The sequence below is a fragment of the Megalops cyprinoides genome, chromosome 3, assembly GCF_013368585.1.
Source record: "Megalops cyprinoides isolate fMegCyp1 chromosome 3, fMegCyp1.pri, whole genome shotgun sequence".
Lineage (NCBI taxonomy): Eukaryota > Metazoa > Chordata > Actinopteri > Elopiformes > Megalopidae > Megalops > Megalops cyprinoides.
The window spans coordinates 43,835,870-43,851,938 of NC_050585.1; the positions used below are offsets into that span (position 1 = coordinate 43,835,870).

The following is a 16,069-nucleotide window of genomic DNA, read 5'->3' on the forward strand; positions in this document are numbered from 1 at the left end:
CATAATTTGATTTGTTTGTTTCGTAGTATCCTAACCTGATGTGCTCTTGGAGAGTGGACATCTGAGTTGGTAATCGTTTGGAGACCTAGGTGTGACGCTTGCCAGCCACTTACAACTGCAAGCTGCGCAGACAACCATTCGCTCAACAGCATTAGCAACGTCCGGCTAACAGTACTGTTTTATTTAACGAACAGTAGATCTTTCAAAGGCCAACCATTAATGGGCTTTGGAAATATTTCACCATTGCTTCAACAATAACATTCCTAAAAACAAAAAGATTAAGCCAGTCCCTTATTAATACACTGTTACACAAGTGTTAATGAGAGATGTGTGAGGGATTACAGCATTTGAAATTGTGACGCATGATCTTCATGGAAGCTATAGATTATTCTTTATGACAACACCTGGTTTAATATCACATCTCTCTTTATGCCACTTTTTTTTCACAACCATCAGCCATGCTCCACTGGTATCAAAGGACTGGAAGAATGGACTAAATAGACTTTTAATATCAGCAAAAAAGTAAATGCTCACCTTCTGAATGGCCAATTTTATCTTTTTTGGCCTGTGCGTGTGTCGTTTTAAAACAACCGATTTACACAATAATATCATGCCAGGTTGTAGAAATGTTATGAACTGCCAATCAAAGTTGGCGGGATGGTGTTCTTAAGGGGTATCAGTATAAAAAATAACACTCGGGGTGGGCTTGTCTTAACTGCACTTAAGATGTCTGCACATGCTCTCAGCCTAAATCAATCAACAACGTACAGACTTAAAAAGTAAGGTTAGACTTCTGCCACTTTCACGTTCTGCACTTTTGATTTTGAGGACATCTCGGGTAGGGTCAGCTGTCTAAACTACCACCAGCTGGTGATATGCTATTGGAATAAAACTCTCTTTCTATAGATGTGAGGACTTTAGGACATCCACTCAATTTAAATAATAATTTACTAACAAAAAAAAAAAGAAAAGAAATATGCTCACTGATGATCAATACTCAACTGACATATTTTTTTTCTCTTTTTCCTCCTTTTATGCACATACCCTAGCTTTAGAATCATTAGTTGTACACAGCAGGTTCTACTTCACAACGGCAGTCACTGTACTCTTGCAAGGGTGCTGAAACACCAGGAGCGCAATCCTCCAGTGCGCCTACATGCAGTTGATGACTGTTTTCCCAACTACAATTACCACAGTACACCAGCAGAACAGATGCTGAACATCAGAGAGGTACATGTTGACATTGACTCAGCAACTAGGCACCTGACAAGTTGCACGCTGCCTGAGACATGAGGAGCCCTGCCAACATATTCACTTCTACCCCAGTGCAAAAAGGCCAGTTTGCTCCACTGTTGGGGGTTCCAAGTAATTGTTGGCTTATGAGATGGCTGAGGTCAAACCAACTCCTTAACTGACTGAGCCACTTGGAAGCCTGCAGCCATTCATTTTCAATCATAATTTGGCACGGCTTTGCCAAAAAATGAGAATGTAAAAAAGTTACTGACACCATTTAGGCAGTTCAACTTCTACTGGTTTTGGTTTTATTTTTGGCTGAAATTCCACTCTATGCTAGTACATTTTTGTGTAGCCCTCTGTTAATTTCTGCCTGTACAACTGACAGAAGGGTTGTCAGGTCATCATCCCTTGGGGTCAGTGTGTGTCATACACCCTAGGAAAAGCTGGAGGCAGTGGGGACATCCATCATCTTAAGAGCAGACTCACTCAAGTTACACAGGTTCAAGCACCTAGCTGTGTCCTCAGTCAGCCCTACAGATGCACAGGAACTGTAACCAGGCTACAGACTGTTTTCTCTGTTTCTTTCACAACCTCAGCTTTAAAATAACAGAAGGTTAACAGTTTTTTTTATTATTATTATTAATGTTTCATTTGGTTTTACATCTAAAATTCATTCCTCTGGATATATGGTGGGAAATAAATGAAATACATGAAACAAAATATAACAAAATATAGACTGTAAGACTTGAGTTCTAGTTGTAATTTTACAGACCATCAAAGTTAAACCAGTTATATATAAAACTGGCAAGACCTACACTGCTTGTGAAAGAACATGTGACAGTGTAGATGGTGGACAGCGCTTAAGAGGGTGTTCAGATGACTACTACTTATCACATAGTCACAGTCATCATAAGAATCACTCAAAAAATCACAACATGATGTAGTTGTCTAGTTTACCTGCTTTGCAGTGGCTAATCATTATGAAGGACTTATTCTGTTCAAAATGTACGATTGGGATGATTATGTGATTTCTTATATGGGAGGTTTTCTTCCTTGTCCTCACCTAGTTAATACATTGTGAACAAAGCAATCATTGTGGTGGAAAAGACTACACAAGATGTTCCTGTCCTTGTGCAACACTCCACATGTAATTGTACATGTTCACACAGCATCAAATTATCAGTGCAGAGCATAAAACAGTCTGAAATATACAGAAATATATGTAGAGCATAGTTTGGCAAAGTGTAGCAATCAGTACGCTCTATGGACACAGTGATCTTATATAAACAGCAGAGTGACAACGTTCTCCCATAGAGATGTCCTGTAATAACCCCCTCTGTACCCATATGACAGCTCAGGGCGGAGTCGTATGGGAGTGAAATTTGACTCTCCTTACTCAGAGTGAAAGACCTTTGACAATTCAGCTGTGAAGAGGGCAGAGTCCACACAATGATTGACTGAACGTTAAGCAAATGATAATCTACCTTAAAGCCTTCGTCTACCAATGGCTTACTAACGCTTCTTTATTGGCCACTTTTATGAGATATGATCTAGTCCCTGTTTGGGGGCTTAAGAACCTTTTAGAACGATGTATACATTTTAATTGGTTCTAGCCTCAAGACCCCTGCATTTTCATTGGTTCCTACTGTGGCGTGGTGGGCTTTGGGAATATTCATAAACATGAAATTATTTCTACCTGATGCTTTGAAAGTGGTACTGCTTCTGTGATTATTACACATCATGTGATGAAATCATAAATTGTTATTATTAATGTTATAACTACCCCTCGCCATGTGTGTTCTTTTCTTAAAGGATGGAAGTTGCCGTTGTTATGTGTTAATGTTAATATACTTTTTACGATCTTAACTACAAGATGAGGGTCACATCTGTGGTGTATGGCAAGAAACAAATAGGGAAGGCAGAGACCTTACCATTATTGGTGAAATGATTCTGTCCCTGTTATTTATTTATTTACTTTTGCAAGACTAACAAGAATGCTTGTTTAAAGAAGGCTCACTCACTAGTGAATGATTCCTTTTACTTGATTGCCTGTGTGGTGGCCCTATCTTTTTGCATCCAGTTAGTTATAAATTAAAAAAAACAAAAAAAAAAACAAAAAAAAAAAACAAAAACATTTTGTGTCAGTTAAAAATTGACCTCCAGCATCTTTGTCACAATAGCAATCATTTCATGTAACCCAACCTCTGTGTTATGAATAAAGTTATTTATGTTGAATAAATGTAAAAATGAATAAATGTAAATGTAATTAGATGTGCACATGGGTAATGCCACACAATTGTGAACCTGCTGCTTATGGATGAGTCTTATTACAATTTGCTTTAAATGCAGAACAACAGACAAATGATCTCATGTTATTATTGCTCTCCGACATCACTGATGTCAGATGTTGCTAGGCAAATACAGAAGTGTCCACACTGGAGTGGTGTGTAAACGGCAGGAACGCCTGGATGAACCTATCTGTCTCTGAGAGCCTTGCTGTTCTTGAAATTATTCCTGGTAAGAGGACAAAGACATCCTATTAGGATTCTGTGTGTTGTAATGTTGGACTATTGTAAGGTAATCACCTTCGAGTCTCCAATAAATGCATTTACAATTTCTATGCTCAAAGTTGTGAGATTTTAAAATTATTATTCTTATCCTTTAAACTGTAAAGGAAACTTCACTGTCAAAATTGAGTCATCATCCACAAATATCACATATGCCTCATCATACACAGAAATTAGATCAGTTAAGCTGTAGTGATGTATTACTTGATGTTGTGGTTTATCTTCTTCAGGCATTATGCGGACTAGAAATACCATCACAGTGGATAAGCCTGAAGGCTGTTCTCAGTAGAAGATAAGGAAATGTAAAAACATTTCCACACACTGCTATGCAAAATCCAAATGCACCATGGAAGCACAAAGCATTTTGAACAACTGCTTATTATCCTTTATATTTTATTCTGATTATAATGATGATAATCATATAATAATTTTATACTTTGTTGATCAGAACAGACCTTTTCAAGACCACAAATAAAGGACAATCTTACCTCTATATATGGAACTTAAATCCGCTGCTTATATGGAACCAATTAATCTGTGAATCACTTATTTATATACATTAATTACAATAGATTTGTTAGATTAATTGATTGATTGCGATAGGTTCCTGTAGTTAATTGACTAACATTTTCTAATGGCGACTAATGGTGATCTTCAGCAATATGCTGTACATACCGAAACATTCATTGAAATGAAAACGTTTTATTTTAAAGAAAAAGAGATCTGACAATGGAGACAATGTGAGTATAAATGTTTTCTACTCTAGCTGAAAATGAGAAAAAAATAAATCACAAAACACTACACAATGCTGGTATTATTCAGCAAAAAATAGAAAACCATTTTGGCTAACATGTGATCTGCTCTTAGTCCCGCCTCATCGTCGTGAAAGCCAATGATTGCGATTGAGTTTCTGCCGTTTGTCCAATTAAAAATCTACATGTTGTGGGTTTTCCGTCCCCCACATTGGGATTGGATCTGGTGCTTACTTAAAGGTGGGACGCCCTTAACTCTACGTTTTCAGCCAAGGGCGAGGGGTGTGCTTGGGTGAAAATCGAAAGTCTGCTTAAACCGTTACTAGATAAAATTCTTTTTTCATGTTAAATGTGAAAAAGTACATTTTAAGTTACTGTATAACGTATTTTTTTATTTCAAAGCCCTGTAGATATTCCTGATATTTTCATTTGTCTTTGATTTTGCTTTTACGAACGGAAAACAAGGTAAGTTCTTTAATTAGCAAACTACCTACCTCATATTCTTTTTAGTTATTTAAACAGCTGCCGTGTATTTTTCTGACGTCTTGGGGAGCTGTTTCAGTAGGTCTGTCTAGCCTGCCAGCCCAAATTCTGCTGTTTTACGAATAACATTTCGATAATTGTAGTTCGCTACATAGACGGAGTTGACTATTGACAGATGTTTAGTTAGCTGACTACACTTATGCCTGGCCAGCCGTTCTTAAATAGCGGAATATAACCAATATACGTTAATATTAAACCATACTCATTTTTCACATTTGACAGTGCTTGTAGTTAATACGTCGATTTCGTCTGTAATTAATGTCATTAATATTGTTGAAAGTACGTAGCGTTAGCTACCAACTGAGCTTCATTGACTTCAATGGCTGAGAACATGCCCAGGCACGACACGGGAGCTGCGCGTTCTCTGTGCTGCCCGTGTCTCGCCTAAGCGCACATGGTTTTTCTCAAAATGCTGATATTGTAAATAATTTCTGAAGTACGTTTTTGGCACTTGGATTACAAGCTTTGGCTATAATGTAGCCTAACCAAATAATTTAACTAGAGTGATAACGTTACTGTAACCGAAACTCTTCTTCAGCAAGTTTATAAGACTCGGGGACTCGATGGCCTGAAGACATGTCTAGACATGTTGCGCTAGCTAGCTGGCTAACGTTTCTCCTTTCTCATGATGGAGATGCACCTTAACTTCGAAAAAGTTATGACCGAAATGACAGTAGGACCGCAAGCCATTATTTCATTCAGTGAGCACATTAGGTGGGTAATTTCCCACTAATTTATCGGGTGTAATTAGTGAGTTAAAACACGATGCCTACCATTCGGAAAATTCGATATCGATATTATTTCACTCGGTCGTAAACCCATTCAGGACCTTTAAAATGACTGACAGTGTGAAATTTTATGTTCATTAATGACGATGAATTATAAAAAATACACACACATATTATCTATATAATCTCAACCACTACACTCCATTTACCTTGACAAAGGGAAGAAACTATTGAAACCTGGTAATGCATCACTTCAATACTGTTGACTCCATGCTTGTGTTATCTGCCTCACTTGTAAGTCGCTTTGGACAAAGCGTCTGCTAAATGAATAAATGTAAATAAATTATAATTTGAATTTTGTTACTGGCCGCCCGCCTTACAGATGATTGACACAGCGCCAGGAGCAGAAAGCTTGCCTTACGCCGTCCAGTTGAAAACTCTGCTGGAGCAGGAGACCCGGTACCAGCCCAAACTGTGCGGGATGAGGATCATTGAGTCGGCTCAGGAGAACGGCTTGCGAATGACGCCCAGACTGCGGGACTTCGAGGTCAAAGACCTGCTCTCACTCACGCGGTTTTTCGGCTTCAGTGCCGAGACCTTCTCCCTTGCGGTGAACCTGTTGGATCGATTTCTCGCTGCGATGAAGGTAGGAACGTGAATTCCATATCGCTGAGGTGTGCGTTTGTTCAATCGAAAGTGGGGTGTTCGTTGAAATGGGCAGTTCCCGTTTGTGTCACAATGAAAGATGCCTTATGAGCGTGGCCCATTCACTGTATTCGATCAGATCCTCTGTTGGTTTCAGGAACCAAATATGTTCTTTATTCTGCAGGGAATGCAGAAGCTGATTTCCAGCACAGGATCTGCTGCTATTCATAGTTTGTTTTGACTATGAATGAATGCAAAGTTGATGTTTCTGTGTATTGTCTTATTTCAAGTCCTGTGTGTGAAACATGCTGACAGAAGTGAATGTCTTGACCTTTTTTCCTCAGATCCAGCCCAAGCACTTGTCCTGCGTCGGACTGTGCTGTTTCTACATCGCTGTGAAGTCACTCGAGGAAGAGAAGAACGTTCCTCTGGCCAACGACCTGATCAGAATAAGCCAGAACCGCTTCACGGTGTCAGACATGATGCGGATGGAGAAGATCATCTTGGAGAAGTTGTACTGGAAGGTCCGCGCCCCCACGGCACTGCATTTCCTCCGGCTGTTCCATGCGATGGTTCTCCAGCAGTCTGATGCGGAGGGGTAAGCTCTCTCTGCGTCTTACCTTTCCAAGCTGAGCTTTACTCTGCAGACTGGAGAGGGTGACAGCACCCATTCATTAAGATAGTTGCGTTTTTTTTTTTTTTTTTTAAATGAACAACAGGACCTCCTTGGAGCTTGAACAGTTATCCCACAAACAAATGAAGCTGCTTACATCTAGCTTGAAGTGTTAATTAAATCATAACCTGTCCTTGTTAGATGTCAAACAATACTGTCCTATAATGTAAATATTGTTTCCATGATGCTAAGTGGTCTTTTCCCTTGTCTAGGAAGAAGAATCTAAACATTGAGAGGCTTGAGGCTCAACTGAAAGCCTGTCATTGCAGCTTTGGCTTCTCCAAAATAAAGGTATGTATGCTATGAAGATTTTACCTTTAAAAGTATATCAAGGTGACTGTCAGGGAGTGGAATTAAGGGAGTCTCTTAAGTATAAATTGCAGATGTTACATGGATACAGTGACGCACTGCTGTATTCTTCAGTGCTCCTGCAGAGTGTACATTTTGTGTTTGTACAGGCCCACTTTTGTTGTAGGACTCCCCTTACTACCTGAACTGTGCACTGTTCTAGAACGCTAACGGGGGTCCTATTGTAATTGTGAGCCAGAGAATGGAATCATTGTGTTGACCAATGCCACAGAACTGAAAGGGCAGATTCCTTGCTTGTGTTTGTAAACTGTTGGCTTGTTTTTTGTTTACAGCCCTCTCTACTTGCCCTGGCCATACTGGCCCTGGAAATCCAGGAGCAAGGCCTCTGTGAACTGACAGAAGCACAGCAGACTCTACAGCTGCAAGCTAATGTAAGCAAGTTGACAGGGAAGGGTTGCGTTACAAAACATGCCTCTTGGGTAACTGAATATGACCAATGAAACGTTTTCACATAGTCAGCTGTGTGCCCAAAATAACAAGGGTCATTGCGCAACTCATTACTTAAGGGGTTTATGGAAGAGTTTAATCTGTAACTAACAATTCTCCCTAAGTTGCAATATGAAAGCTAGTCATTGTGATTTGCTGAGAATGTTAATTTTGTACAAAAACCCTTTTCTGAGTTTGTGCATTGTGCTTTCTCAGATTAAAAGTGGGGACCTTGTTTGTGTGAGAGAGCTGGTGGCAAAGTGTCTGGTCGAGTATTCTTCAACAAAATGCTCCAAACCAAGCAACCGCAAACTGCGATGGATCATCTCTGGCCGGACAGCGAGGCAGCTGAAACACAGTTACTATAAGGTTGCTCATCTCCCCACCATCCCAGAGGCTGCATGCTGAAGTTTCTTAAACAGAAACGATGTAAGTGCTGTACTTTAAATGAACGTTTGCCACACTGTTGATATTGCCCTTTCAAACTGACAAATGTAATGGTGATGATTTTTTTTTTTTTGATCCCCCAGGTTACTTCAGAAATGAAGAATGCAGCCAGTTTCCAACTACAACAAAAAAAGTTCTCAGTAGCTGAAGGCAAATGCAAAAACAAAATCCACATGTGCCTGAAATGTCTTGACTTTAGCTTTAGGGCGTAATTCAATTAAGGGAGCAGAGAAGTGAGGTGCTCTTTTTTTTTCCTTAATGAATTGAAACTAAAATGCATGATGTCATTTGGCATATGGTGGTATACAAATAACTAGTAGGTGTAAAAGTCAGCCATGCCCCCCCCCAATGTGTAAGTCTAATTTTGCATATCCTTACCTCAACTTTCTGTAAATGCACTTTCATTATGACTGGTCTTGCCTTTTTCCTCACACAGCTAATAGCATTTTTGTTTGAGAAACAAATTGTGAGAAAAACTATGAATGGGCAGGGATCTGTTTTTTTTTTTTTAAAAAAAGCCTATTTATAATCCTTCAATAACAAAGAAAAGGTCAATCCTGAGTCCCCTGGGAGAAGGCATTTTCTTTAGTGGTTGGAGGCTTGTGTATCTATTCTCATTCTAATCGGCGCCATGATTCTGAAGTAGTTCTTGGCACTGGTGATGGTTTAAAGCAATGAAGTATTGAACCACCTAGGTCCTCAGTCCACTATGTGGAAGAGGAGGGAGAAGGGTTTTGTGAATGCTTAAAAAACACAACCAAGAAATCGGGCCCAAAACCCTTAACTTCCACCCTAGGTAGCTGAACTATCCGAATGCACACTCCTGCTCATGGTCATGAAAACCTTTTTTATTATTTTTTTTTTCCTCCCTTTGTTTTGGTAATGTTACAATGTTGTGGATTGTGGTGTCTTGGATCAGAGAGAAACCGAACCTTAATCTGCATACTGTAATGTAGACACTAACACCCTTTACAGATGGTTAAAACATTGAAGCATACACATTTGTTAATTTTATAGGATACAGACTTCCCTTTTTGGAAATCTTGGGTTTCTATGTTGCAAAAAAATTGGGATGATTAAAACTTATGAACTGGGCACCATTTGTGGAGGTGAATGTGAACATGGATTGAGGGTGCACAGTGGTGAAAATTGGCTTTCATAAATACATCGTAGTAATACCTTTAATTTCATGTGTCTGAGAAGTGCCAAAGTTTTCATACTTTCTGTTAAAAATCTGAAATGAATTTTCTGATTTTTAACATGAAGTGATTGTGTTGTCTGAATTGGAAGCTTTGTGGAACCCCTGCTACAGCACAATCTGATGTATGTTTTAAAGTTTGACCTTCCAATAAAACATTGAAATGCAGCGTGTGTGTTATTTGAGAAAACATTTATTACAAATCCAAGATGCCCAGACAGTGTAACAATATGCAAACATTTATATTTGGGTTACCATTTCTGGTCTAACAACCAATATCTATACAAATGTGAACAATGTGCAGTTAAAGGGCTTCACTCACACAAAGATGAAATATTCCTTTGCATTTTAATAGCTCATTGCCAACAAAAAAGAATGGAACTGATGGCAAGTTTGACCTAAGAATATCCACGCATTCTCAAGTGGCTAAAATCACAATTTAATTTTCTGAGTACAATCCTGAGCTTGGCGTTATGTCGAATGCATGCACTGGTATGGGTCAGGTAATATCCCGATACTGTTTTGCAAAAATATAAATTTGTTATGGATCAGTCTACTTCAAATAAACCTGTTACTGAAGGTAAGCCTTTTCATACAAGACTTCATTTCAGACAGTACTGAATACTAATCCAGCCTCATATTTTTTCCCCAGAAGGCATATCTAAAATCCCTAAAGAAATGAGGCTTAGAAGGTACTTGTGATATATTTAACCAGTATGAGGCTGAGGCTTCTCATTCATATTTATCAGCAGTACCACTGAAGGACATCTCTGCTATTCCCGGTGGGAAAAAAATGGCATAACATCCCAACAGCTCAAGCGTTTCCCGGCTGTGTTCAATACTGGATCTTTTTTTTGCCCCAAATGACAGTCATCAGGAGATGGTCAAGGATGAGTGCCTTTACATCTGGGCTTTAATGTGTCAGCTTGCCATCTCATATACTCAGTGTACCACCTTTCAGGAACATACCGTATATGTATACCGTATACTGTATATTATATATATTTTTTTTACTTTAAATTGGAAAAATCTGGTCCACCCCCATGAAAGTTCCCAGAAATCTCTGCGCCGCTGAAGTCAAATCCCGGATTCTGTAAGAAAGTTCTAGTTAGTCACCCCTTCAAAACAAACTCAATTTTATGGGAAAACATTTTTTTAGTAATGGCCCTTGTGAGGGAGGTTCGCTGACAATATTATGGCATTTTGCTCACTAATACGACAAATATGTACTGATGCAAGCGTTTAAGAAAATCCTTAACTTCTGTGCGAACGTGCAAGTTGAGCTAACAAGTTGAGGATCTTACCTCCCTCTGAAACCTCTCCAGCGTTAGTTTCCTCTGCATCTGATCCTGGACCCAAGCATTAGCGCAGTACTCCCCCTCCAGCAGAGACTGCCAGCAATTCCCCGCCTCCCGGTTTGACTTCATCAGAACAATCCGGATCAGCTTCTTGTCCTCTGATTGGACAGATCTCATGAAGAAGTGTTCATGCACTAACACACACTGTTCGTTGTGACTGCTTCTGCTTATCACCGATTGGCCGTGAAATATACATAAACTAGCCCGACTCTAAGCAAGAAGTACTTCACTGTCCGTAACGGCACACTCACCGAGAGTCCATGTTCCTTCATCAGCAACAGTGGTTCCAAATAATTTCCCCTGAAATTAAAAAAAAATAAATAAAAAAATAGACAAGTAAATGCTTTTTTTTAACCCAAATCTGGGCAAAGCATATCATGTAAAAAGCAGTGTGATGTGGCTGTTAGGGAACCGGGGGAGTCCAGTAAGGTATTAAAGCCGTGTCTGCATGCATTAACTTAGAATATGAGCTGCTGTCTCATAATACGCAGCTGTCACCATAGCTGGAGAGAGGGAAAAGTGCAGTCAAGGAGCTGCCACAACAAATTTTGTAATTATTGTATTAATTATTGTATGCATATAAAATATAACTTTGATTTGTTAAAGTTAATTACCATTTAAGGGAGGTAACATGAAACACTGGAGCAAGTATCACTGGGCCATAACATTTCCTGCTGTGTTTAGGTTTACCAAAGCAAGAGATTTAAGCTGGCAAAATCAGATACCAAGTTAGCTGAGAAGCTGCAAATGTTAGCTTGTTGTAGTCATTGTGTAAGTGGAGAAATCAACACTTACAGATGAATCCTATGATAGGATGAAGTACAAAGAAAGAGAAAAAGAGCTGTGACATAGTGGACCAACAGCATGGAAAGCTGCTGCAAATGCTAGGTTGTCACACATTTGTGCCAGGTGGCTATCCTGAGGACAAACTTGTGCAACACAATTAGAAATCCCTATTTTCCACTTTTATTTTTTAAAACGCCATGATATACAATGTTTATCAGTGTATTATGCATAATCAATCACTGAAAAAGACTGCTTTAGCTGGTTTATACGTTTCAAATTGAGTGATATAAAAACATCTACATTTTTTCAGACTGATTGTCTTTAAAATCCAAAATTGTTGGATTTTAAGCAACTGGCTTTTAACAGTCTCTGGCAGTAAATGTAGATACAGCAGTTCTAGTGATGATTCTAACGCCATCCCTTTGAGGGACGTGTCTATTGATGGCAATGACCACTGATCCACACATTATGGTACACTACTGATTTTTTAAAATGAAAATTAAGTTTTATTTTGAGAAAATATGTTCAAGTGTGTGAAGACTTTTACTACACTCCCAAAATTAGGGTGCAAAATTGGTGTCAAAGGCAGTATAGGGAGGAGGAGACAGACCAACAGCCGGTCACAGTAACATCTTTGGGAGAAATGAAGTGATGCTTTTGGCTGTTAATACAGCCAAGGTAGACTATCAGTCTCTGTTTACATTTTTAAAACTGTACTTGACGGGCCCATTTCCTTTTCGGATTTGTCTGTTAGACTCTAGTGATAAACGTGTCAGAAATCTGTGTCTTGTCATAGCTGAAACCTAATACGTAAAAGTAAATGATAGTGAATTACGTTATATTCAAAATAAACAGAGGCTAATTACAGCTAAATATGTTACTATCACACGTATCAAACGGGAAAACGTAAGATGGACTTGTTGACATTAATATAATACAGACAACGGCATTTTTGCATTTTAACTTGGTCTCTACTACTGCGAACGTTACGACCTGAGAACACACAAGGTTAGTAATTAAAATATTCAATTAGGAGATTGACAGTCGTGGTAAACTAGCTGGCCTCCCGAATCCACATGGTGTCGCAGCTAAAGTAGCCATTGAATCTAAACTCAATGTAAACGTAAAAGAATATGTAAAATGTAAGTTTTGCTATTTCGCAAACTTAAGTTAAACTGAGTCACATAACAGACACAAAATGTCGCTCTTTAATGAAAGTTAAGGTGACAAAAAAGGTAGCGAGCTGACTACATTCTTGGCAACTCTCGAGCTAGGTAACAAGCTAACGAGCGTCTCACCTATTGTCGGTTCTTTGATTTCTTACCTTCAGTATTTCCCGTCCTTTTACGAAGAGCTCTATTTCTTTGCTGCCGAGGACACACTTGACCTCTTTGGCAGACGTTCCCTGCGGCACATTCACTTCGATAAAAACTTCTTCCATCGTCTGATACCACACACCCCATGATGTCTGACAGGGCACAATCCCACTTCTCTCCTCAAAATGGACTGACATTGCTGATTTAGTTAGCTAGCTACTGGACAGCCCGGTAGCTAAATAAGTCAATAGATAGCTAGCTAAAAACGGTAGCTAATGTTGGCTAGTTAGTGTTAAGACACTAAGTGCTAACAACCTTGAGAAGAGTAATTAGACTAACTAGGTACCTACCCGCGAGAAATTTATTCTTAATTGGTATCATAGGTAGCTAGCTATATCATCCATCTGTTTACCTAACGCTATTAAGCCTACATAAGATTGTTTGAAAATGTTCTGCGTTATCTGACGACACACTGAGTGAAACTTCCTAACGTTATTAGACGCATTACGCGTAATTTATACCGAATAGTTTCGGTAGGGTAACATTATCGATTTCACGCCTTTGACGTGATCTGACGCAAACGGACGTGCTGACGCAATGACGTATAGGCGCCGACTGCGTCGGAGGAAGTCGTGCGCCCTCCTTCGGATTGAGTGGAGAAAGTTGTTCCATAGACGTTTATATGCTCCAGCCTTTTAACGGGAGGCGTAGTCCTGAATGAATGTCAAAATTATGTGGCGAAAATGTCTTGGAAAAAAACTTAACTGCTGTGATCTTGTTCGCGGGGTTTCGCACTGACTCTGTACAGCACCTCTGTAATGTCGTAACTAATTTAAGACTCATTTGTCCAGGCCGGAATTGCATAGCACGACTGCAAATGCACCGAGTTTTTAACCGCGCGGACAGCTCATCCACAAACTATAGTCTCAACACTCCGCACTGAATCTGCATGCATTGATCCGAGAAAACAGCCCCCTCTGTGATGAATAGTGTAGTCCTGCTCTACAGGGTCGAAGGGTTTTTATTTTTGATTCAGCTTTGTAGATGTAATTTGAAATCATTAATCATGAGATTTCTTTTATAGCCAGAACTCGTCAGACGCCGGTAGGCTGTGGCAGATCCCTCGGGAATATTTGCTTGATCTACATGCCGAGCAGAGGAAGAAAGTGAGTTGCTATACATTTGTCAACATAGGTGGACAAGAATGTATAGCAGGCCTGTAGAGGTTGTACAGTTGAATATGGCAGCTCTGCCAAGTGGAATGCTGCTTTCGAAGTGGCACTTTTTAGGCTGTTTATGTTGTTACCTTTGCCCATAGAAATTAAAAAACAACCCTAATGGAAATAGGGCCTAGTAGGCACCGTGTTCCAATATCAACATGCGATAGCTACTGTTAGCGCCAGTAAAACCAATTTTTACAGGACTGGAGCATAATCTGATAATTTGTTATTTTATTTTACAGTCTTATTGCGATGATATTCATCTGCGATGAAATTTAGTTTTGGGACATTTAAATCGTGTTTATCAGCCCTTGTTTGAATATGCAACTTATGTTTAAATTCTTTGTTGAACATGCAACAGGTGGAAATCTGACGTACATAAATCTGTTGAAGGTATGAACTAGCCACCTGCAGCTGCAGATGGTGTCCATTTTATTTTCAAAAGAAAACTATACTTGATGCGTAACACATTATGCACACAAATGTAACTATGTATAAAATGTATCTTTGAGTATATTGCAGCCTAAACTGTATTTTAGAAGGGTATGCCTAAATTAATATACATTCGATTTATAGGTATATTGACATACATTTGACTTGTATGTTGTTTTTTTGGTTCTGTTTCCGCTCCATGGAGAAAACGTAAAAGGTGGCATGTACTGTATATGGGTTGTATCTTTGGTCAGTTACTGATCTGTAACTGAAAACAAATTTTCTGCTTTCCAATGACCTCCTCTGTTCAAAAATAGATTAATCCTGTGATTTTAGAATACTTCAGATCTCCAGTATAGGTTTTTCGGATTTGTTGGAATGGGAATAAACTAAATGGGGCTCCTCTGAACAGTTATTCCCATTGCTTTACTGTTCTCATTTGGACCAGTAAAAATAAATTATCCCGGAGAGAAATGGGTTGTTAATTGTTTATCCAGTAGTGGAGTAGTGCCGTCAAGCTACCACTTGAGGGCGCCAGAAACCATAAAATGTGGTTGGTACTGCCATTGGCATTTATATTTGCAAGTTAGATCGCTCTTTCATCATGGAATCTTCTGAGCATAACGCAGTTCTTTGTCTCATTTTGATAGGGGTACAGTCTAACGTATTCGTATTCTAAAAGGTTTTGCAGTGTATCTCAGCATGCGGGCAAACTTGAGAGCAAATTTAATCCCAAGGATAATCATCACTGTGATCTAAAGGTAATGACCAGAGAAAAAAATTCACACAGACTTCAGCAAGCACTTTTGTAAGAAAAAAGAACATTGTCAAAATATTACACTCTTTATCTCCACTTAGCTAATCATACTTGCCAGAAAATATAGTATGGCATATCATTGTCAGTAGGGAGAGGGAAGATGTTTATCCTTGATGCATTGAAGTTTTCTCTTAAACACAGTTATTAAATTTATCAATCTGCAATCTGTTTCTCTTCTTCATCGCATTCCATGTGGTTCTAAGATGGAGGTCTGCATTATAAAACATTTGTAGGCCCTGTCTCCGGAAGAGTCCATAATGCTCAAATACCGCACCGCAGCCCCCCTGACACTTTAAAAGTAAGAGGCAGAAGGTAATGTATCCGCAGCTGCACAGTCAACCTCACGCTGCTAATAGGTTCTGCAATTCTGTGCTCAGTGGGGGGCAGTATTGTCTCAGGGAAAAAAAAAAACTTTGCTGGCAGCCTTCACGATCCTGACTGAAAACGCTCCTCAACATATACACTGTGTAAGATAACTGCTGATATTAGAAAGCATTGATGTGGAACTTGTAAAACAGAAAATAATAGCTTTAATTGTCAGAGCAGTCTGCGTGCA

At 39.2% G+C, this 16,069-nt stretch overlaps 2 protein-coding genes across 2 annotated transcripts; one reads left to right on the plus strand and one right to left on the minus strand.

Annotated features, from left to right (window-relative positions):
- Window positions 1-4,821: 4,821 nt before the first annotated feature.
- ccng1 (cyclin G1) lies at window positions 4,822-8,889 on the plus strand. Its single transcript, XM_036524090.1, has 7 exons — window positions 4,822-5,020; window positions 6,209-6,472; window positions 6,816-7,069; window positions 7,357-7,435; window positions 7,786-7,884; window positions 8,156-8,368; window positions 8,470-8,889. The coding sequence occupies exons 2-6, from the start codon at window positions 6,209-6,211 to the stop codon at window positions 8,345-8,347; spliced, it is 888 nt and encodes a 295-aa protein (XP_036379983.1). The 5' UTR covers window positions 4,822-5,020; the 3' UTR covers window positions 8,348-8,368; window positions 8,470-8,889.
- Window positions 8,890-8,968: 79 nt separating this feature from the next.
- Window positions 8,969-13,604, minus strand: nudcd2 (NudC domain containing 2). The gene is made up of 4 exons (XM_036524091.1): window positions 13,053-13,604; window positions 11,194-11,242; window positions 10,889-11,040; window positions 8,969-10,675 (listed from the first exon to the last, which is right to left on the minus strand). Exons 1-4 carry the CDS (start codon window positions 13,239-13,241, stop codon window positions 10,595-10,597), a joined length of 471 nt encoding a protein of 156 aa, XP_036379984.1. The 5' UTR covers window positions 13,242-13,604; the 3' UTR covers window positions 8,969-10,594.
- Between the last annotated feature and the right edge of the window lie 2,465 nt (window positions 13,605-16,069).